Source organism: Dreissena polymorpha, chromosome 6 (assembly GCF_020536995.1).
Source record: "Dreissena polymorpha isolate Duluth1 chromosome 6, UMN_Dpol_1.0, whole genome shotgun sequence".
NCBI lineage: Eukaryota > Metazoa > Mollusca > Bivalvia > Myida > Dreissenidae > Dreissena > Dreissena polymorpha.
Window position 1 is genome coordinate 60,927,908 of NC_068360.1, and position 24,303 is coordinate 60,952,210.

Genomic DNA, 24,303 nt, shown 5'->3' on the forward strand with positions numbered 1-24,303 from the left:
ATTACAGTAAACTTATTGCATGTTAACTTTTCAACAATATATACATACATGTATATATAATTATATATAACAGATCTTGAAAAAAACACACATCAAACTTCAAATTGTTTTAGTAAATTATAGGCTTTACTTGGTATTGTGACATTGACACCACTCATGCATGCGACTATACAATTATACAACTATGGAACACATTATTTATGAGAAATTCCAATACATCAACACATCGTCTCAGATTTAAGGCAGATAATCTAGTGCTTTTTTGCTGCCATTTTTACTATTACACATATTTTCATTTTATGTTATGATGCATTGATCTTGTTTCTAAATTAACCAAGCAATCATGTTAAACTTTTGAAGAAAGATGTTGTCTGATAAATATAGAAAATATAATCACTACAAAGTGAACAAAATTCAGTTGACTACTGTGACCAACAAAGATTTGCCAAAGAGCAATTCAGATCATGATTTAAATTAAATACAAGTAATATGAAAGTCTGCCTATTGGATCCCAGTTAAGACTTATTTGTCAAATCTGCACATTAATTTTCCCTTAGCCATGTAGAATTGGGGACTAAATACCATCAAGTCATGTAAGAAGGAGCAGGGTATAGCACGCTGCTATTGATCTCTTGAGCTTTCACATGAATTTTACGGGCAATTTTCATACAACAAATGATATTATATAGTGTAATGATAAAGCATTATGAGCACAAATTATATCTCTTACTAGTGGTGCAAAAATCTATTAAGTGTCACATTTCAAAAGAAAATTTATATAAAAAGGTATTATAAATTGTTAAAACGTTATAAAAGGTTATTTCAATTCACTAAAGCATTTAATTACAAGAACAAGTGCATTTTATGTCCATTACAATACATGTAACAGTATTGGCATTGTATTTATCTGCATTTGATGTATTTAATACACTTAAAAATGCAGACAAGACACACTTCTAACAGAAACAAATGTATTTTTTTCTGCAATTTTCCAGCATTAATACTCTTCAAGTGTATTTTTTATCATCCCAAATACACTTTACCAGGAAAAAGGTATGTTAAAATGCATTTTTAGTTTGTTTTAAGTATATTTTCAAATGCATTAAGACACTCTTTTCTTTTGCAAAAAATGTTGAACAAAAACTTGAAAATATTTAATATACTAAAGTGTTGTAATAATTAAAGTTTTGTATGAGCATCAAAAACAGTGTCAAATTCATACCAGTGTCTATTTAGTAGCAGTAGGCCTTATATGGTCTACTTGTGGTAGAAATAATGCATTTTGTATAATACAACATACATAAATTAAAAAATATAGCTGCCCATACAGTTCAATACAATGTTCAATTAACTACACTATGCAAAGTTGAAATATGACATCAAGCTTGGAATAATCTTTTCAATAATGAATAATATGCTGTTTTAATTTATAAGTGAAATAGACACTTGCATATAAAAACTGATTTTACATCAAAACTAAATGTTTAATTTGATTTTTAGCTCCACTGGCCAAAGGTCATGTGTCCATCGTGCATCCATGCATAAACTTTTCCTTTAAACATCTTCTCCTAAACTACTGGTCCAATTTCTTAGGAATGTTCCTGGGGTGAACCTCTTTCAAATTTGTTCAAATTATGCCCCTGGGGTCAAATTTGACTCTGCCCTGGGGGTCACAAAATTGAAAATTTGCTTAAATAAGGCCTATTTTGTGAAAACTTTCAAAATCTCCCGTCCATAACCATTGGGCCTAGGGCTATCAAATTTGGTATGTAGAGACATCTAATAGTCCTCTACCAAATTTGTTCAAATTATACCCCTGGGGTCAAATTTGACCCTGCCCCGGGGGTCACAAAATTGAACATATGCTTATATAGGGTATATTTTGTGAAAACTTTACAAATCTTCTCGTCCATAACCATTGGGCCTAGGGCTACCAAATTTGGTATGTAGTGGCATCTTATAATCCTCTACCAAGTTTGTTCAAATTATGCCCCTGGGGTCAAGTTTGACCCTGCCCCGAGGGTCACAAAATTGAACATATGCTTATATAAGGCCTATTTTGTGAAAACTTCAAAAAAATTCTTGTCCATAACAATCCGGCCTAGGGCTATCAAATTTGGTATATAGTGACATCTAATAGTCCTTTACCAAATTTGTTCAAAATTAATCCCTAGGGTCAAATTTTACCCTGCCCCGGGGGTCACAAAATTGAACATATGCTTATATAATGCCTATTTTGTGAAAACTTTAAAAATCTTGTTGTCCATAACCATTGGGCCTAGGGCTACCAAATTTGGTATGTAGTGACATCTAATAAACCTCTACCAAATTTGTTCAAATAATGCCTCTGGGGTCAACTTTGACCCTGCCCGGGGGGGGGGGGTCACAAAATTGAATAAACGCTTTTAAAGTGCCTATTTTGTGAAATCTTTAAAAATCTTCTTGTCGAAAACCATTTGGACTATGGCTACCAAATTTGGTATGCAGTAACATCTTATAGTCCTCTACCAAGTTTGTTCAAATTATGCCTTTTGGGTCAAATTTGATCCTGAACCGCATGTCACAAAATTGAACATTATATACGCTTATATCTTGCTTATTTTGTGAAAACTTAAAAAATATTCTTGTCCTTAACTCTAGGACCTAGGGCTACCACATTTTGTATGATGTGAGATATAGTAGTCCTCTACAAAGTTTTCTCAAATTATGCCCCTGGGGTTAAATTTGACCCAGCCCAGAAGGTCACAAAAGTGTACATGTGCTTAAATAGGGCCTATATTTAAGTATTTGCACATGCAGAGAAATTTGTTTCAGCCTTTTTTCAGCAGTGGAGCGATACAGGGCCATCATGGCCCTCTTGTTTAAATACTCAAAAAATGAAACCGGTTTCATGCTTGCATGAACACAGTTTATAAATGCTGTCAGAATTATAAAATATGTAAGTACTATAAATACAAATGCCAGGGAAAAGTGCTTTTTGTACTAAAAAATTTGAATGAATATTACAATAATACATTCTGAATACTTTAGTATGTAATAAACAGTTTTGTCTGAGAAAATCACTAAATGTTATATATTTATTCAAATTCACATTAATCATATTTCAAAAACACATAATTGCTTCAAATCCTTTCACACAATACTGAAAAAAATGCACAGTTTCTGATTGTTATTGATTCTTTATTAATTTATACATGTACCATTTTTTAATCTTGATGCATCCTCAATTGTATAATGCTCTGGAGGTCACTGGTGTGATCCCCAGTGTGGGAGCATTCTTAAGAAATCTCCAAGAGACACCCAAGTACTGGTTCTAGGCCCAGGAAACGAACTCAAGAGCATTTCACATACATGTACGTAGTTAGTACTTTAAATTTAATCGAACTAAAAATGGGTTAAAACTAACAACTGAAACCCTTATTAATTCATTTTATTTTGAATCAAGCAAATGTGCAAATTCATTAAAAATAATGAGTAAAATTTAAAAATTCTACTTTAAAGTAATCATGATAATTTAGATCTTCAGAATATTTAATGATGATAATGATACAATTATATATTCCCTAAATGATAAAAATTAAACATGTAATGTTAATTTTTGAAAAAAAAACGTTTTAATTTTATCAATATCATGGTAATTACAACTAGATACAGGCAATTAGATCAGAAACGTGCATTAATTATATTAATGAACAACCCAGACATTTGTAGTGATTTATGGTCACTATTTGATTAACGTTCTATACATGACCTGTCATAAAAGGTATTTTTTAGCCAGTATTACAATCGGCAATGATAGTCTGTATTGCATACATATTCCAACGTCTATTATCGATTCGCTTCCTCAAACTGAACAAATATTTAATGTTTACATCGCGAAACGTAATGCATCTAGTTTCACTTTCGGTTTGGTTGGTTTTGTAAACACCGTAATTTCATCTTAAAAATTGGATGATAGGGTGATTAAATAATAATGGAAAAGTAAATCACTTGGATAATAGGTCAAAATGCAACACAAATGAACGTTAATAGTGCTATTAATATCAAAGTTTCGGTAAAAAGTTTGGCGCTAGTTCAACGCGCATCGTATACAGCCTCATAACAATAGACTGACAACCTTTTGGGTAGTAAAGTAGTAATACAAGGCAATATGGCGACCGTTAGCCACGAGGCCTATCTTACGGAGGAATCCGAGATAGCCGATGTATCACGATTGACTGCTTATTGCTACCGATTTGAAAGGTGACCGTAGTGACTCATTTCTAAACCCTGCTTCCGGTGAAATGTAAACATTTAGAAGAAAAGTATTACAAATGATCAACAACATACGAAGGTCGGTAAATGCTATGATATTTAATCAATATTGCCGTAAGTTTTCTCATAAAAAGATTAGTTGGATGGACAATGGGTGATATTTCAAATGTGAGCAAAGACCTATAGAACACATATATGTGTTCTATAGGTCTTTGATGTGAGCAATTATTTAAAAGCGAACGATAATCATACGGGTCCGGACGGTCTATATCCTTGACGGACTAGACCATGACGGCCCAATTTATTTGAAAAAGGTGACACGCTTGTTTACAATAATGATTGATTTGAACTTATTCGAAATTTCACATCAAGTAAAGAATTAATAGATTGATATCATAATACATATTGAATTTCTTTTACATGTGTTTTATATTCTATGTCATTAAATGAGTTTCACATTTCAAATTTCCGCCATTATCATGACAATGTGTTTTCAATTAATCCGAAAGGAGGCTTGCTGTGTGAAGTTTCTACTATTTTATGGTGATTAATACTGCCTGCATATCTGTTACTGTCATTGTATGTCACAGTGTATTTTCTATGAATAATAAAAAAATATTCAATATATTTCTTGATAAAAACAGAGTCAATTTTACATAAAACATTATGAAAAGTGTTATGTATTGGAAAAATGTTGCTGATTAAAACAATGCATTTTTTTCTTATCTCTTTCTAAAGATTTTCGTATTTTTTTTATATTATAATCTAGTACAGACACAATACCACTTATTACCAAATTGTGAATAGTTGGATCCTTATAATTTTAAGAAGACACAAGGAAACTATGTCAAATCAATTAATGCAGTTATTCAGTGGTCTCTGTCTCAACAAATATGACACTGAAATAATGAGATTTTATTGCAAGTAAACTAACATTTAAGGGTAGTACATTAATAAAGTGAATACAACTGTTATTTAAGGCAACAAACATGTAATGCTTCTTTTTATGAGAAAATAAGGTTGCTGGATCAAATTTAAAAACATGGGCAATTTTTCTAGTCACCTTTTGTTTGAATATCTATAAAAAGCTATTTTCACTTCTTTCAATAATTGTATGCTAAGGTAAAAACAAAAATGTATGCTTGATGTTAACTACTTTATAACTGCTATTGAATTCATGTTCCTAAAGCCTTGTTCATGACCGCTATTTGTTTTTGGAACTAGTTTACTGAGTGTTACCATATTTGAGCAAAAATAAAATACTGGTAGTCGTTACAAAGAAAATATCTACCCTTAAATTATTTTTGGGGACTCAAGTTACAACAAATGTTCATATTCATAAATTATCATCGCTATTGCTTTCTGATGTAAAATAACAATGAGGAACACATTTTACCAAGTCAAGATATAGTTTCCAAAACCATGCAAAAATGAATTTTAAAATGTTTGTGGAAGATTTTATTGTTTTATTTGAATTAGTCAGGGATAGTCTTCTATTGCACAGTATGCATTTCCCGGTATTGTTGAGCCCTACTTCGAATACAAGTTGGTCTCCCTTAACAATTCTTATTTATAAAAACTTGCATAAGAGTCCTATTTGTAATTGTCATAACCTGCTACTTGTTGTTGCTTCATGTACATTTAGAGGTATCAGTCACTATTGTGTTAAGGTCTAGTTTAGTCTAAAATTTTAAAATAGCAGTATAAAATATTATTTTTCATACATAACATATACACAAACCAATATATAACGATTTGTTTATAAGACCACGTTACTGTAAAGCAATATGCAAAATGTTTACACGTTTATGAAAGATGACCATATCTGTCTCATTAAATTGCCTTTGAATGAAAGTGTTTATCTGTAAATTATTTGATTTGCAGAATGGCTTGAACACAAAAAGGTCATCTTCTGGTGGCATTCAAAAAGTTGAAAATGAGAAAACGAAAGACAAAAAGCAATACCAGGGAAAATGACATGAAAAGCGAGAGTGCAATTATAAAGGACTTTGATTCCATGACCCAAACTAGCGTTAACACTATGTCGGCTAGTGAAAGTCAGGAGACCTTAAATTCAGACCAAACAATAGATGACTTAAACTCTGTTTGCGTTAAAATCGAGATTGATGAATGGTGTAATACGGCTTCTGATTTTTATTCTGTGTGTGCCAAATCAGAACAGGTTCTTTATGAGGAGAGACATCTAAATTGCAAGAAACAAGATGGCTTCAATATAGTACATGAACAGACAGCATGTTTACGTATGGATCAAGATTACACCAAGCAAGATGGCTTCACCTCTGAATGTGTGAAATCAGAACAGACAGAATATGAGGATGTCACACGACAAGCTTGTATAAATTCTGTATATGTGAACAAAAACCCCACTGCCAATTTAAATGAATATACTGTTACAGCACAAGGTAAGCTACATTCTGTATATGGGAAAACAATACAGTCTCTTAATCAAAGTACAGAACAGAGTTATATAACAACAAATGGCCTCATTTCTGTATGTGGTATAGCTAAACATTATATAAATACATGAAAGGGCACTGGAAATACAACAGCAAATGATCACAATGCTTTATGTGATCATACATATTTAAAATCACACAAGAATCAAACTAAACTGGCCGACCTAATTTCTGTATTTCTGACAAGGTAAGAGATTGAACTTTCAAATGTTGACTCATATTGTGCTAGATCAGCTGTGGTGGAGAGATAATACAAATGGACCTTTAGTTCAACTTTATTGTTCTTAGACATTCAAACTTTGTAAAAGACGACCTGGGTATTTTCTTTTTTAGTTCGGCTGTTTTCGAAGAGGAACTGTCATAGCCAGGTCGTCGCCCGCCGTCCGCGTCGTGCTAAAACCTTAACATCGGCTCTAAAATCAACGTGCTTCCACCTACAACTTTGAAACTTCATATGAAGCTACACCTTGATGAGTTCTACACGCCACACTATTTTTGGGTCACTAGGTCAAAGGTCAAGGTCACTGTGACCTCTAATATTCTTCTGAGAAGTTTTCATATATTCAAAACTGCACCCACAGCCGAGCGCTGGGACCCGTTATGCGGTGCTCTTGTTCTATTATGGGAAAACCCATGGGCGATTCGGGGACTTCCAGGACAATTATGTCCGCTCAATAACTCTAAATGGCATCACCATGAAACTTTATAAGTATGTTTAAACATCTTCTGGTAAGCATAGTTTGTCCACCAGGTAGATTGCATTAAGCACTTCTTAATTATTGCCAATTAATTGAAAAAGAACTAAATATCTCGTTTGCTCTTTTTCTACGATTGTTTACATGGGAGCATCATGAAACATGGTAGTTATCCCCATGCACCGATTTGGAGTGGGGGATTATGTGGTTATCTCCGCCGTCTGTCCGTCCGTCCTGGCCACTTTCTCTTACACTTTTAGCACTAGAACATTGAAACTTACACATGGAAGCTATGAGCATATGTGCGACGGTGCACTATTTGGAATTTTGATCTGACCCGTCCCCTGGGTCAAAAGTTGCGGCGTGGGGATACGCGTCGGCCGCGGCCGCGCCATTTCTAGTTATGTTTGTGGGCATATAATATCCACCAAGTTTTTATAATCAGCTAAATTGTATCAAGCCCACTTGTAATAAAACCATGTATTATCAATTATTAGCTCAATTAATGTTGTGTGGTTTCTTAAATGTAGTTAAATAGCTAGAAGATATTTCCTTTGAATCGCAAATACCATAAAAGTAAAGTCTTCTCTCGGATAAGTTTGTTGAAGTTTGAGTGATTTCTATATTAGATACATACGTTTAACACTCAACCTTCTTTGTTAAGACTATACAAGCTGATCTAAGATGGCAGTAAACACACATGAATTGGTTCGTCATTTCTGCTGTTATGATGCATTCACGATGCATTAGACACAAATGACTGCTTCAGTAGTTTAGTATATTTTGAATGTTAACTTTTGAATATTCTGAGAGGTGCTATGGATTTATTTATTTTTTTGACATCATATTGAGTAGATTATATTTACAAAGGCTTGCATTTTCTTTAGAACTTGTATTCGTTTTGTATTGTTTTAGAATGTCTGATGTAAGACTATTGACTTTAAAACTCTTGGGGCATTTGATTTCATGGATGAGAGGACTCAAAATCTTAATAATCTGTCAATAATATTTTATTTCATAGATTGGTGCCCTTGTTTAAGTGTGCAAATTATGGATACTCAACACACTTGAAATCTGGTATAAGAAAAAAGAGTCACACAAAATCCGTATTTTTGCGAAAAAAGAGGGTTGTGTAAAACCTGCTTAAAAAGTAATACCAGAAGTTTAAATTTTAATTTAACTCAAAACCCTTGAAATCCGGTATAAGAAAAAAGAATCACACAAAATCTGTATTTTTGCGAAAAAAGAGGGTGTTGGAAAACTTGCAGAGTAATAACAGAAGTTTAATTTTTATGATATGCTTGCAGAGAATGCTGTGACAAGGACTGCCCCCATTTTCCTGGGACCGGCTAAGATGAAATTGGTGAAAAAGGGTGACCATGTGAAGAAAGTTAAAGTATGTATAAGAAACCAGTATTTTGTTTTCCTCTTATTGCAACCAATGATAGAGAGGTATTGAGCAATGTACCGGTCCATACCTCAATGTGTCCGTCCTGAAGATTGTGGCTCCAACTTATCTTTAACTATTGGGTGCATCTTGCTCAAACTTTCACTGTTGAATGACCTTCATGTGGGATGATCATAAAGTAAGGAATTTTGGCTGCAACAAGTTTTGGCAGAACTATAGTCCTTGGCCTGTTTATCTCCATAAAAAAATAGAATATATATATAAAAAAATGTTTGTGTTTTTAAAATCTTTAGCTGCTTGGCGAAATTTACTTAAACTTTCCCTGCCTGATTAATCTTAATGTAAATACGATGGTTAAGAATCACATTTTTGCTGTGACCAGTATATGCGGAATACATTCCCATGTCTGTTGTTTATGTAGATTGTGTTTGTGAATGAGATATTTCATAGCTGTAAGCCTGGTGCATGGAATGCTTTTTTGTTTTGATTAAAAGATTAATGTTATCAGACAAAAATGTGTTAAATGTTATGCGTATTATTCATATTAAACACCATTGCAGAGAATGAAGAAAATGAGATACCCAGAAAAAGACAAGACTGTGTACAGTCTTCAAGAAAGGAACACTGGCAGCTGTATGAACCTGGGACCTCCAGATAATGACCATTTTCTCTGTAAGCCCTAGAAAAAACACCCATTATTTTGCACAAGAAAGTCTCACTTAAGACCAACAAACATAATAATAATTTTAGCTCCATGAGCACTTAGTTTACAAGTTGAGTTAAATTGATAAGTTCGGGGTCATGTGTTGTGCATGGTCGACATTGGGCTTGTTACCACTCTACAGGCAACAGTGAAATCAATATTGATAAATACTTGCCAGTATGTTTATAGGGAAAATATTTAAACCAAGTTATAACCCGGGTTAAGTAAGTTTAAAACATGGCTAATTTGTCAAATCATTGAAAATCTGTATTGCTACCCTAGAAGGCACTTTTATTAATCAATCTTGATGAAACTCGGTAAAAATTATAAACTTGTCAAACTAGTCAAAATTTGAAATTATATTGGGTTTAGTTGAGTGATGAATAATAGCAGGTCAAAGTTTGCAAACCTTCTAACCATTAAAAGCCTTGTTAGTCTAGAAGGCACATTTATTACTCAATCTTGATGACACTTATTAATAGTTTAAATTATATTGTGTTGAGTTGAGTGAACACTAGGGTAGCAGGTCAAATTTTGCAATCCTTCTAACCCTTTAAAGCCTTGTTTATGATTCAATGTTGATAAAACTCGCTCAGAATTTTTTATATAACAATATCAAGGCCAACTACAACTATATGTAAAAAAAACTAGGTCATTGGGTTAAAAAACACCACATAGTTACCATATGACAAGCCATATAAAAAGTCAATCTTGAAGAACATGGGTCAAAATGTTTAACTTGAGAGAAGCTGGTTAAAATTCCGCTCAGATGTGGTCAAAAATTAGGTTCCTAGGTCAAATCTGAGAAAATTAGTGATAGTACTTCAAGTGCCTCATTTGTGGCTGTTTTGGAATAAGTTGTGTTTTTTTCCATATCTAAGCCTAAATTAAAAGTGGGTCACATTAAGTAACAAACAAAGTCAAAAGGTCAAATGACTAACCTATTTTTAGCTCTACTGGCCAGAGGCCAGCGGGGCTTATGTCATGGTCCTGTGTCCGTCGTGCGTGCGTGAGTCCGTGCGTTTACTTTTTCTTTAAACATCTTTTCCTAAACTAAAAGTCCAATTCTGATAAAACTTCTCACAAATGTTCCTGGAGTGAACTTTTTGCAAATTTGTTCAAATTATGCCCCTAGGGTCAAATTTGACCCCGCCCCCGGGGTCAATAAATTGAACATATGCTTATATAAAGCCTATTTTGTGCATTTCTGTCCATAACCGTATGGCATTGGGCTACCAAATTTGGTATTCACAAAATCTACCCAAAAGAACTAGTCTTAAATAGATCGTGTATATCCAATACAGACGCTGCGTATTTAGACTTACATTTAACTATTAATAATAATTTGATCAAAACTAGTTTATACGACAAACGGGACGATTTTAACTTTGAAATTGTGAATTTTCCGTTTCTAGATGGCAACATCCCTAAAGGACCTTCCTATGGTATTTACGTTTCGCAGTTGGTACGTTATGCCAGAGCATGTTCGTGTATTAAAGATTTTAATGATCGTAATCTAATATTAACTAAAAAATTGCTAAAACAAGGCTTTTTGTATCATAACCTAAGAAATAAATTTGCTAGATTTTACTCTAAGTATGGTGATTTAATTTCAATATATAATGTTTCTTTAAAATGGCATTTAAATAATGGAATCTCCCATCCATCATTTTACGGAGATGTTTTGAAGCGTGTCCGCAAATTAAAATATGTTAAACCAAATGTTCATATTAAAATTTTCAATTTAATTAACTTGTTTTTATCAAAAGGATACGATGCTTATGTACTTAAAAACACGTGTTTGATGGTTTTCGATTCACTATATCTTTCTTCCCTTAAAATTTGGAATCATTAGTGATATTATAGGCATTTTTCACTGTTGAATAAAATTTTGTCATTGTGTCGTATGAACAAATCTGCATGAATACTACATTATAGGCATTTTTCACTGTTGAATAAAATTGTGTCATTGTGTCGTATGAACAAATCTGCATGTAAACTACATTTGGACTCAAAATCGTACATCAAATCATTTCTGTCTTCAGTTGTCAAAACACCTATATACTGTTTGATTCCAAAAATGTCGCTTTAATGGAATTACCATTTGTATTCATTTGCTTCTTAATATTAAATCACGTAAACTTGTTTTATTAGTAGCACAGCCCGATTAATATTTTTATTTAGTACTGCCCTTGGAATTTGTTCACGCCATTATGTCATTATGGATTTTTGTGACGTCATACGACCGACTTTCCCAGTTGTAATCTACATGCATAGGTCATTGGGTTTATAACGTTCCATTTTATTTATATTTTCTCTCTGATAGGCGTTTCTTGTTTGATTTAATTATTTTTAATTTGTTTAGCAGTCACATAAACAACCAAGCTATGTAATATGGAATTTTTACACCCATTATTGCTGCTTCTTCCTGTATTTGCGCGATGATTATCTGAGATATTAACTCTATGATTCTACATTCTCAAAACTTTTCTATAAAGAAGGAATGTAGTTGACAATTGTTAATAGTTTTATTTGATCGTTCGTCAAAAAGTTGTAATTCTCTTACTCTTGTATCTTCAATGCAATTGAGTAATTAAATAGTAATTAAATTGAATGCGTTTTAATTCCCTTTTATTATTGTTTAATTTGAGTTACAATGCTATGACGTTAAATTTTATTTACACTTGAATGTATTATGAATATTGCTGGGCCAAGTGTGAGGTTGAGCGCTCTATAACCAGGTTTAAACCCCTAATGCTTTGCATTGACCGTTCCAAGGCGGTGACCCCAGCATTATTCATATTTTGTGTTTATGTTGGTTTGTATTGTGCTGTATTGTGCTGTTTTGTACTGTTTGGGCAATCGGTCACTTGCCTTAAATAAAGGACCAACTAATTGTTTTTAATGAAAATTCAATACTGCTCCAGCAGCTGGAGTTTCACTTCTTTATATTGCATTGCACAACAGTTTGATGTGTGCTGCGTGGATGCAGTAGCGTGTATCCCCGTACATATCTTCGATGTTGTTATATTTTCAGCCTTCAGAGGCTGGTAGCGGTATTGTGTTTTTATTATTTTTTAAGAAACCTTGTTTAAGACCTTTTTTATACTTAGATTCTTATACATTCTCTGTACTTATAAAGTAAACGTGTATGTTCATCAATTGAGAGTTCTGCAGGTTATACTGAATTTTTACAGACCATTATCTGACATGCTGCCTCTTACTCTTTTATGTATGTTGACTTGGCAATGTGTATTAATGTGATTATAAGATTGGTGGTTTCGCCAAATAAATAACCTATGGACAGATTGATTACAAAAAACCCGAAAGTTGTTCTCTCACCATTGAGAATTCCGATTACACGTAGTATTCATTTGCCGTTAAATTATAGACAATTACCTTTTTCTAAACCTACAGTCAAATTAAGTTTACTTCGAACATCTTTCATTGGTGGTACAATGCGGCTGGGTTCTAGTTCGCAGCGTAATTTAGCTCCGTGTAATCGGTTTCCTACAATAAATAAGTGCAACTCCAGGAAGTGTTTATGTTGCAAGTTTTTAAATATGTCCTCTTTTATTCTTTCATCGGTTAATAACCGCAAATTTTCAGTTAATATTAAATCCGATGTCTCATGAAATTCTATGCATGTGGTTTATGTTATTACTTGAAATGTACCCTGTTGTGGTGCGCAATACGTTGGGCAGACGGGTAGATCACTTAAAACACGCTTTAGGGAACATTTTTTTAAAATTAAAAATAACAATAAATTTTATAACTTCATTTACCAGCACTTTAATAAAACAGGTCATAGCGTAACTAATATTTCAATTCAACCTGTGGAGCAACTTATTTTTAATAATAGTACTTCAAGTCAGTGCCAATAAAAAGCAAGGTGCATGTCAGAATTTGAATGGATTAAACGTTTGCAATCAGCTTACCCACTTGGATTGAATGATAATATTCTAAATGTTGGAACAATTTCTAAAAATAAATCGATTAATTCATTTTCACTGTTTAGTAAACGTCTAAGAAATAAACGTTCACATGGCATTAGGAAAAATGGTAACTTAAGGCGTAAATTTAAACGTCTGCTTTCTTTAAATGATTGCTACACAGTATTACAAAATGGGGGTAAACATAAATTACTATGTGCACTTTGCTCTCTTTCTGTTTCTTCGTTGGCGCATATTGATAAGGAATGTAAACTTATTTTACTTCAATCTGACCCTCTATATGAATGTGCTTGTATTATTGAATCTTTCACTGACTACTATCTTAAACCTTTTATTGAAAATGTACTTAACAAAACTAGAAATCGTATCAAAATTGAGTTTTGTAACAAAGGTCTTGATTTAATTGACCTTCCTAAAATATTCAATGATAAAAATGTACGTCGGTTGATTCCCCCTTATTTCCGCAATACTGAATCACCACTTATTTGCTACAAATATAGTAAACCTGTAAGAAGTATCGTTTTTAATTATAATTCTATTTCCACAGATATAAATGTAATAAGAAATTGTCCTACATTATGTGACTGTACTAGTTCTAAATATATATATGGTCCAGTTGGACATGTTATTACTGTGGACCTTAATTTCATTCAAAATAAAAACCTTAGAAATTTGCTACGCAGAGGCCCTAAGTACAGACTGCCTATTCCTGTTGATTTTGATGACTGCATTAAGAATATCGTAACTTCCTTACATGATTATTGCACTAAATGGTGCAGGAAGGAAAATGCTGAAATTACTGCACTCAATGATTGGAAAACAAAAATATTTAGTATGGCCATGAATAAAATATGTTTTTATGATACACATCTTTTGGCCCTACCACATTCACCTAATTTAATAAACAAAATCTCTGTAAATTGCTTGAAGACTTAAAATCTAAATTCGTCTTAGTTCCTGCTGATAAGGCTGCTAATAATGTTATCATAATATGACGAGTGTTTTATGTTCAAACTATTTCACAAGAACTTTCACAAACTACATCATATTGTGAGTACAATAAGCTACCTAATGAAATTATTACCGACCATATTGCCCAATGAATAAAGTTAAATGTAATAGTCAATATTACTGACAAGAAATTGCCATCACTTTACTGGATACCTAAATTACATAAGACGCCATATAAAAGTCGTTTTATCGCTAATTCGGTGTCTTGTACCACCAAACAATTATCAGTGTATCTTACATCTGCATTGAGTGCTATTAGATATCATATAGCTAAATTTTGTAATAAAGTTTATGAAAATAGTAATATTAACCTATTTTGGTCAATAAAAAACACCTCAGAAGTTATTGCTAAAATTGAAAATAAAAAATATAAGGTGTCGCAGGTAAGTACTTATGATTTTTCGACACTATATACAACGCTTCCTCACGCTTTAATAAAATCCAAACTTGTTTCTTTGATTGAAAAAACTTTTGCTAGAGAGAAATGTTTGTATCTAGCTTTAAACACTAAAACAGCTTTTTTTACTAATCAGATATTAGATAATTACATCATTTGGACTGGTCTTGACTTTTGTGCAGCACTTACTTTTCTTTTGGATAACTTGTTTGTTGAATTTAATGGTAAAATATTTAAACAAATTATTGTCGTTCCTATGGGTACTAATTGTGCGCCACTTATAGCTGACCTTTTTTTATATTGTTATGAAAGCGAATTTATGTTAGAATTATCTAAAACTAAGCAAGTAGATTTGATTAATTGTTTTAACCTTACTAGTAGGTACATTGATGACATACTTAATTTAGATAATCCATTATTTGAACAATATATTCACAAAATCTACCCAAAAGAACTAGTCTTAAATAGATCGTGTATATCCAATACAGACGCTGCGTATTTAGACTTACATTTGACTATTAATAATAATTTGATCAAAACTAGTTTATACGACAAACGGGACGATTTTAACTTTGAAATTGTGAATTTTCCGTTTCTAGATGGCAACATCCCTAAAGGACCTTCCTATGGTATTTACGTTTCGCAGTTGGTACGTTATGCCAGAGCATGTTCGTGTATTAAAGATTTTAATGATCGTAATCTAATATTAACTAAAAAATTGCTAAAACAAGGCTTTTTGTATCATAACCTAAGAAATAAATTTGCTAGATTTTACTCTAAGTATGGTGATTTAATTTCAAAATATAATGTTTCTTTAAAATGGCATTTAAATAATGGAATCTCCCATCCATCATTTTACGGAGATGTTTTGAAGCGTGTCCGCAAATTAAAATATGTTAAACCAAATGTTCATATTAAACTTTTCAATTTAATTAACTTGTTTTTATCAAAAGGATACGATGTTTATGTACTTAAAAACACGTGTTTGATGGTTTTCGATTCACTATATCTTTCTTCCCTTAAAATTTGGAATCATTAGTGATATTATAGGCATTTTTCACTGTTGAATAAAATTGTGTTATTGTGTCGTATGAACAAATCTGCATGAATACTACATTATAGGCATTTTTCACTGTTGAATAAAATTGTGTCATTGTGTCGTATGAACAAATCTGCATGTAAACTACATTTGGACTCAAATTGTACATCAAATCATTTCTGTCTTCAGTTATCAAAACACCTATATACTGTTTGATTCCAAAAATGTCGCTTTAATGGAATTACCATTTGTATTCATTTGCTTCTTAATATTAAATCACGTAAACTTGTTTTATTAGTAGCACAGCCCGATTAATATTTTTATTTAGTACTGCCCTTGGAATTTGTTCACGTCATTATGTCATTATGGATTGTTGTGACGTCATACGACCGACTTTCCCAGTTGTAATCTACATGCATAGGTCATTGGGTTTATAACGTTCCATTTTATTTATATTTTCTCTCTGATAGGCGTTTCTTGTTTGATTTAATTATTTTTAATTTGTTTAGCAGTCACATAAACAACCAAGCTATGTAATATGGAATTTTTACACCCATTATTGCTGCTTCTTCCTGTATTTGCGCGATGATTATCTGAGATATTAACTCTATGATTCTACATTCTCAAATCTTTTCTATAAAGAAGGAATGTAGTTGACAATTGTTAATAGTTTTATTTGATCGTTCGTCAAAAAGTTGTAATTCTCTTACTCTTGTATCTTCAATGCAATTGAGTAATTAAATAGTTATTAAATTGAATGCGTTTTAATTCCCTTTTATTATTGTTTAATTTGAGTTACAATGCTATGACGTTAAATTTTATTAACACTTGAATGTATTATGAATATTGCTGGGCCAAGTGTGAGGTTGAGCGCTCTAGACGTTAAATTTTATTTACACTTGAATGTATTATGAATATTGCTGGGCCAAGTGTGAGGTTGAGCGCTCTATAACCAGGTTTAAACCCCTAATGCTTTGCATTGACCGTTCCAAGGCGGTGACCCCAGCATTATTCATATTTTGTGTTTATGTTGGTTTGTATTGTGGTGCTGTATTGTGCTGTGTTGTACTGTTTGGGCAATTGGTCACTTGCCTTAAATAAAGGACCAACTAATTGTTTTTAATGAAAATTCAATACTGCTCCAGCAGCTGGAGTTTCACTTCTTCATAATGTAGTGACATCTAATAGTCCTGTACCAGGTTTGTTCAAATTAAGACCCGTGTGATCAAATTTGACCGTTCCCCAGGGTCACAAAATTAAACATATGCCTATATTGGGCCTTTTTTGTGCAAACTTTAAAAATCTACTAAATCTAAAAAACAACAATAAAAAAAGTGATTTAAATATTCAGAAGCAAAAAAGTAAGGAGAATCCAACTTAAAAAAGATGTATCTAAAACTATATTCTACCGATGCCGTGAATAATCCCCTTGTTTATAACATGACTGCCGCTAAGTCTATTACATTGTGTACTAGCAACCTATCAGAGAATAGATCAGATACCTTATTTCAATATATGGCAATCCTAGTATTTTTCAAAAACAAACATGACAGGTAACCAACGTCAGATGGAAAAAGTCAAGGAAAGTTAGGTCAAGCTAATTGTTTGTCATGATAACTCGTTAAACATCACGCCATATGCAAGTAGTGTTGCCATGATCGCAACATCTTGATGAATTATAATTCAATTTCTTGTCTCATTAACATTTACTTTGTTTAACAAACGACCTCTACAAAGTTATCATTCCTACTACCTTTTGGCACCTCATGAACCTGAAAAACTCGTAACTTTATGTTTATCCAGCCAAATATCTTCTTTGTACAATAAACAATTTCTTCACCATGTTAACAATCCTGCTACACTCACTAATGCCTCAAGAATGAAGTAAAGTTCAGGTGATCTACGTCATTAGGTGTTTTGCATATGTCATGAACTATATAAGTAACAGAAACTGTGAAACCTACACACACATTTTGGAATTTTGGAAAAAGATTCATGATTGAATGAAGGAACTTTCATTAATCTTGTAGAACATGCGTAGATTTAATCTTCAGCATAAAAAAATATGTGAAATAGAAAGAACGACAATATCTTTTGGAGAGATAAATGTACCTATGTTATGAGCAAAGGACCTGTGCGACAATGCCCTGGCTTTTAAGTCTGTTTAGTTAACACCATAGTAACGTTTTCCATGTATAAAAATGCTCACCCTTCCAACTTTAAACGCCCAGTGGGACGAGGGATAGAAAGAGAAAGTCACATGCTTGAGAACATTTCAATCCATGCGCATTGCACGCTTTTTTGCATAAAAAACAGTGCAGCGATACAGGGCCATCATGGCCATCTTGTTACAATTGTACCTTGACCTTGGTTCAGATTATATGGTGCAAATAACTAAGAAAATTAAAGAACGTTTGATGAAACCATATGTGTGAACTGATGACTCTAGGAATAGAAATAATAAAGGGTCTTGTGATGCAAAGTCTGTCTTTCAGATATTATCTAAATTAGCGCTATTATAATTTTCATTATAAATATAAGTAGGATCTTTAAATCTGATGTTCTGGCAGCTGATATTAGTCTTTGACTTGGTTTTATTATTGCCATGCCTTTATTTGCTCTCTTAGACTGTGGAGACTGCAATAAGGATTTTGAAGGAGACTGCCCTGTCCATGGACCCTACCACTACATACAGGACAAAGAGGTTAAGCTGTTTTCACTTAAAAAACATAAACATGTTGTAAAAAAAATAAGAAAAAAACAAGATATTACTATTATGGTATCATGATAAATTATCGGTATAAAGTATCATGAGCATATGAGACTGTTACTCAGAAAGTGTTTTACCGTTTGTAATGTCAATGAATATAATAAATGCCTTAAATATGCACTTATTGTTCTAATACAAAAAAGTGTTGCCACTACGTATACCTTGATATGAGCTGCAGGTGCCAGAAATAGACCCTCTAAAAGCTGAACTTACCTTGCCAGATTGCCTTGAAATCAAAACATCCAAAATAGCTGGAGCTGGTCTTGGAGTGTTTTCCAAGGAGGGGCTGGAATCCAGGATCATGTTTGGACCGTATGGGGGAGATATCATCACTGACAACCATAAGTCAGGGTATTGCTGGCAGACGAAGGTAATGCTAAGCTTGATGCATGGATACTTATTTGAAGTTTTCAATTCAAGGGTAATTTTAAAAAGTCTAAATGTTAGAAAATAAAGTGCTGAATTTTCAACAAATGAATTATATATTAAGCCGTCTATAGAGGGGATTTAATGTTTATTATAACGCCTTAAAGTGGGTGGCATTAAACAGTGTAAAAAAAGGTATTGGAAATTTCAGAAGTTTTGGCAGGATTACGGTTTTTTGTCTATAGTTAAATTCTGACGCATGTGTTGTCAATGGCACTTTATCTTTATGGTGATTCTTGTTTAAACTTTCGAATATGAATAACATAAATGCATAGATTATTGCAACAACAAAAAAGTTTGCTGCAGGAAGTTTTGGCAGAATAATTGCATTTGTCTGTTTTACCACTATGGAATATATAGTCATAACGTTTTTTTTCAACTCATCTTTTAACTATCATTTAGTACCATGTTGATATTGATCAAATTTTCATAGTGCAGTTCTTTTTTTATAAAGATAATGGTTATGAAAAGAACTTTTTTCTGTGATAAGTTTTGGCAGAGTTAGGGCCTTTTGTTTGTTTTCAACTATAAAATACTTAGTCCCAAATATTACTTTTTGATAACTCGTTTGCTTGGAAGATATTCCCAGACTTTAAGGCATGATTTTTCTTAGTGTGCAGATGGTTATTAAAAGAGAAATTTCGACGGCAATACTTTTGACTGTATAATGGCCTTTTTTGTTTGTCTGCTGTGGACTTAATAATTGCTGTGACTATGTCCAAACGTATGTTGTTTGGTCTTCAGAATCTGTGACACATTTCTGGCTAATATGTAATCATGCTGGCATGTAAAGATTTCATACATCATGTGAAGCTGATTTATTATAAAAAATAAGTGTGTAATTCAAGGGGTTAAAGTACTGAACTAATTTACATGAATTAAAGTAAACAAGAAATATCTTTAAAAAGATATACGGCGTTGCTTGTGGTTGAAGTTTATGAAAGGTAAAGAGTTTAAGGATAGCGAATGTCTTTTTCTGTGCAGTTCTTAGCTGCATCACACGCAGTACGGGATGTTACGCTGAGTTTTCGCGACTTATTTTACATTATTGCATATTGCTGGTCATAAACCTAAATATACAAAACAGAAAAACAAAAGAAGAATGGAAGTGAAATTAAAATATAAGAGTCAACCGGTCACAGGCGAAGTATCCGTACATATTTAAATATTTAAGTATTTTAGTCCAACAATTCAATATTGCTCTTAATAACAAGTATATCAGGTATCATGTTTTCTTGTGTATCAATCATATTTACTGTTGTTTGTTTATAGTAAGATTTTATGCAATTCAGACCTATAAGGATGGCAAGGCGAGTCACTTTGTGGCTGCCAAGAACAAGACCACCTCTAACTGGATGAGAAACGTGAACTGTGCTATGACGGAGGAAGATCGGAACCTTGTTGCAATCCAGTACAAAGGAGGCATCTATTACTGCACATTAAAGCCAGTTTCACCAGGTATATAGGCTTGTTGTATGACTAAAGATATGAATGTTCAATATGGTTCTGTCTGAAAAGAGCAGTATCACCTTGGTAATACGGGTTCATTTTCCTGTACTAGAGGGTGGGAGTTTGTATGATAGTCTCCATACGAGAAAGGTGTTATTTTCTCTGGATTATCTGATTTTCCCCACAGCGCAACACACCAATATTAAATACCTCAAGAGTAAAAAATAAATAAATGGACATTGCAGCTTCAATTCAAACTTCTTCCTAAGTCTGAGTGCTGTCTTAGACACACTCCAGGTCCTTGCATAATCTAGCCTCAGTCATAGAAACACCTTGTAAACGTCAATATATATACACAACACTTAATATGAGGTAAATCCAAGTAATCGAAAACATTGCTTCTCAGTCTTAAACAAATAATTTTTTGTTTTACCAACTTGCCTTTCTAGTCCAACATTCCCTTTAAATCATTCAAAATTTAGAAATTGTAAGAAAATAACCACATAAAAAACCAATACTTTGAACTTGAATTAAACCTGTCCTATATTTCAGTCTAAGAATCAAAACTAGAATATGTTGAGATCAACAAGAAGAACGTATACAATTAACTCATTTGCTTATTTTTTAGATATAAAAGTGGGGTATAAGTCTCATTTGTAATAAAATTATAGTTGATACATTTAGTGTTTCTGGAAAAAAGTTACACATTTGCACATGTTTAAAAAAAAAAGTTAATATTTCTATTGGTACAGGTGAGGAACTTCTGGTCTGGTACAGAGATAAATTCGTCAGAGAAGTTTGCCTTATCAGATACAAGAACTTGTCAATCAGTTATTCAAATAAAAACAGTGGTCACTTTGCGGCACACATGAGTATAAATACAGAAGAGAGACGGTACAAGTGTGAGGAGTGTGGTTTTGCATGTAAGGGGAGTGTTGACTTTAATAAACACATGGGGTTTCATTCAGGAGAGAGACCTTACAAGTGTGAGGTGTGTAGTAAAGCATTTAAACACAGTGGTGGCTTGAACAAACACATGAGGATACATACAGGAGAGAGACCATACAAGTGTGAGGTGTGTGGTTATTCGTTTAAAAATAATGATCACTTGAAGATACACATTAGGATACATACAGGAGAGAGACCGTATAAGTGTGAGGTGTGTGGTAAAGCATTTAAACACAGTGGTGAATTGAAAAAACACTCGAGGATTCATACAGGAGAGAGACCATACAAGTGTGAGGTGTGTAGTAAAGCATTTAAACACAGTGGTGACTTGAACAAACACATGAGGATACATACAGGAGAGAGACCATACAAGTGTGAGGTGTGTGGTTATTCGTATAAAACTAGTGATCACTTGAAGATACACATGAGGATACATACAGGAGAGAGACCGTACACGTGTGAGGTGTGTGGTAAAGCATTTAAACAGAATGGTAACTTGAAGGCACACATGAAGATACATACAGAAGGAAGACTGTACAAATGTGAAGTGTGTGGCCATTCATGTATACAAAGTGTTCACTTGAAGACACACATGATGATACATACAGGAGAGAGACCGCCCAAGTGTAAGGTGTGCAGTTATGCATGTTACACGAGTTCTGACTTGAAGACACACATGAGCATACATGCAGGAGAAAGACCGTACAAGTGTGAGGTGTGTGGCTATTCGTGTAAATATAATTGTCAATTGAAGACACACATGATGATTCATACAGGAGAGAGACCATTCAAGTGTGAGGTGTGTAGTTATGAATGTAACCAGAGTAGTACCTTGAAGAAACACAACATGATACATACAGGAGAGAGACCGTACAAGTGTAAGGTGTGTATTTATGCATGTTACAACAGTAGTAACTTGAAGGCACACATGAGGATACATACAGGAGAGAGACCGCACAAGTGTGAGGTGTGCAGTTATGCAGGTAACACGAGTTCTGACTTGAAGACACATATGAGGATACATTCAAGAGAAAGACCGCATACGTGTTAGGTGTGTGGCTATTCATGTAAACATAGTAATTAATTGAAGGAACCCATGAAGGTACATTCAGGAAAAAGGCCGTATAAGTGTGAGGTGTGTGGCTATTCGTGTAAATATAATGGTCACTTGAAGACACACATGGTGATTCATACAGGATAGAAACCGTAAAAGTGTGAGAATTGTAGTTTTGAATGTAACCAGAGTAGTACCTTGATGAAACTCATAAGGATACATACAGGAGAAAGAACATTCAAGTGTGCGGAGTGTGATTATGCATGTAAGGAGAGTGGTTACTTGAAGGGACACACGAGGATACATACAGGAGTGGGACCGTAAAAGTGTAAGGTGTGTCACTGTGGTTATGCATGTTACAACCGTAGTAACTTGAAGGCACATATGAAGATAAATGCAGGAGAGAAACAAGTGTGAGGTGTGTGGTAACGAGTGGTGACTTGCAGAAGCTCATAAGGATAGATAAGGGAAGAAATAGTAACAACATGAACATATTAACATTCTCTGAAAATTTTAATATTTGGTGTTTAAAACGTCTTGTTTCGATTATATGTATATTATAAAAACTTCAAAAATCGACCTCTCTGAAATTTTTACGCCAATAAGTATAGTATTTGGCATGTAACATCAAAGTGAGGTTTTTATCATGCTTGTTTTAAACATACCAATGTTTCAAAACAGGCCCGCCTTGGTTGTAACCTGTTTCCTATATATGTTTCGGATATAGTTTAATCTAAAACATCTCTTAAACCCAAAGGTCTCAAAGGGTTTGTTTTTAACACAAAGATTTGGTATTTGGTTGATACATGCAGTGTTTTCCCTTTAAATGCGCAGCCGGTATTTGGCTTACTTCCCAATATATTTTTCCCAGAAGGACCTACACATTTCCAATTGAAGGTTTAATTGTTTTAGATTTCAATATTTAGTTCCAATCCAGCTCTATAAGTTGCAGGTTTTTTTTCCACTTTTTGGGAAGATAGACCATGGCTTTGGAATTGGGAATTTTATCGGCATTTTCATGAAATTGGGAAAATAAATTCATTAGCCTTTTTTTCCACACGAAAAGTCCACTGATTAGGGAAATACTAAATTTTACATAACTCTTTATAATCATTCAAATTAAAAGAACAAAATCATATAATACTTTGTTAGATGTAATTGAATTAAAATTGAGATAAAATACGCACTTCTTTCTAAAAAAAAAACAATTTTATTTTTTGAATTGGGAATTTTTAGCCACATTTTGGGAAAAAAGTATACTTTTTGGGATTGGGAACATAGCCGAATTTCGGCTATAAAATCGGGCCAAAAAAACCCCTGAGTTCAACCTTAGTCAATTTAATATTGAAAATACTTTTATTCTCAAATTTGAAGCATTTGTAGAAAATAAGACAACACTAATTTCCCAATTTTAGTCAAAACGCCGCGTTTTTTCCCAATCCAAAGCCAAAGGGACCCGGCCCCATTCCCAAATGGTTAAAATAAACAGTTATACATGGCATGATGGTCATCTATCAAGTTTGTACAAATATAATCCACGCCGTGTGGATATCAGTTTCCCATATAGTATAAAAGTAAAAACGTTTACAATCTTCTCTAAAACTGCCAAACAGTGGTTTTTGTATATGACTAGTAAAACCGTTTTGAGGTCGTCCTCTACGAAGTTTGTAAAAATCCTGCCGATGTGATTGAAATTGGCTTGAGGTGCACTTATTTGAA

At 33.2% G+C, this 24,303-nt stretch overlaps 1 protein-coding gene across 1 annotated transcript; it reads left to right on the plus strand.

The window, feature by feature from the left end:
• Positions 1-4,278: 4,278 nt before the first annotated feature.
• Positions 4,279-23,161, plus strand: LOC127833760 (zinc finger protein 43-like). Its single transcript, XM_052359187.1, has 8 exons — positions 4,279-4,333; positions 6,139-6,677; positions 8,734-8,822; positions 9,395-9,506; positions 18,565-18,641; positions 18,886-19,077; positions 20,426-20,591; positions 21,335-23,161. The coding sequence occupies exons 2-8, from the start codon at positions 6,191-6,193 to the stop codon at positions 22,579-22,581; spliced, it is 2,370 nt and encodes a 789-aa protein (XP_052215147.1). The 5' UTR covers positions 4,279-4,333; positions 6,139-6,190; the 3' UTR covers positions 22,582-23,161.
• The last annotated feature ends 1,142 nt before the right edge of the window (positions 23,162-24,303 follow it).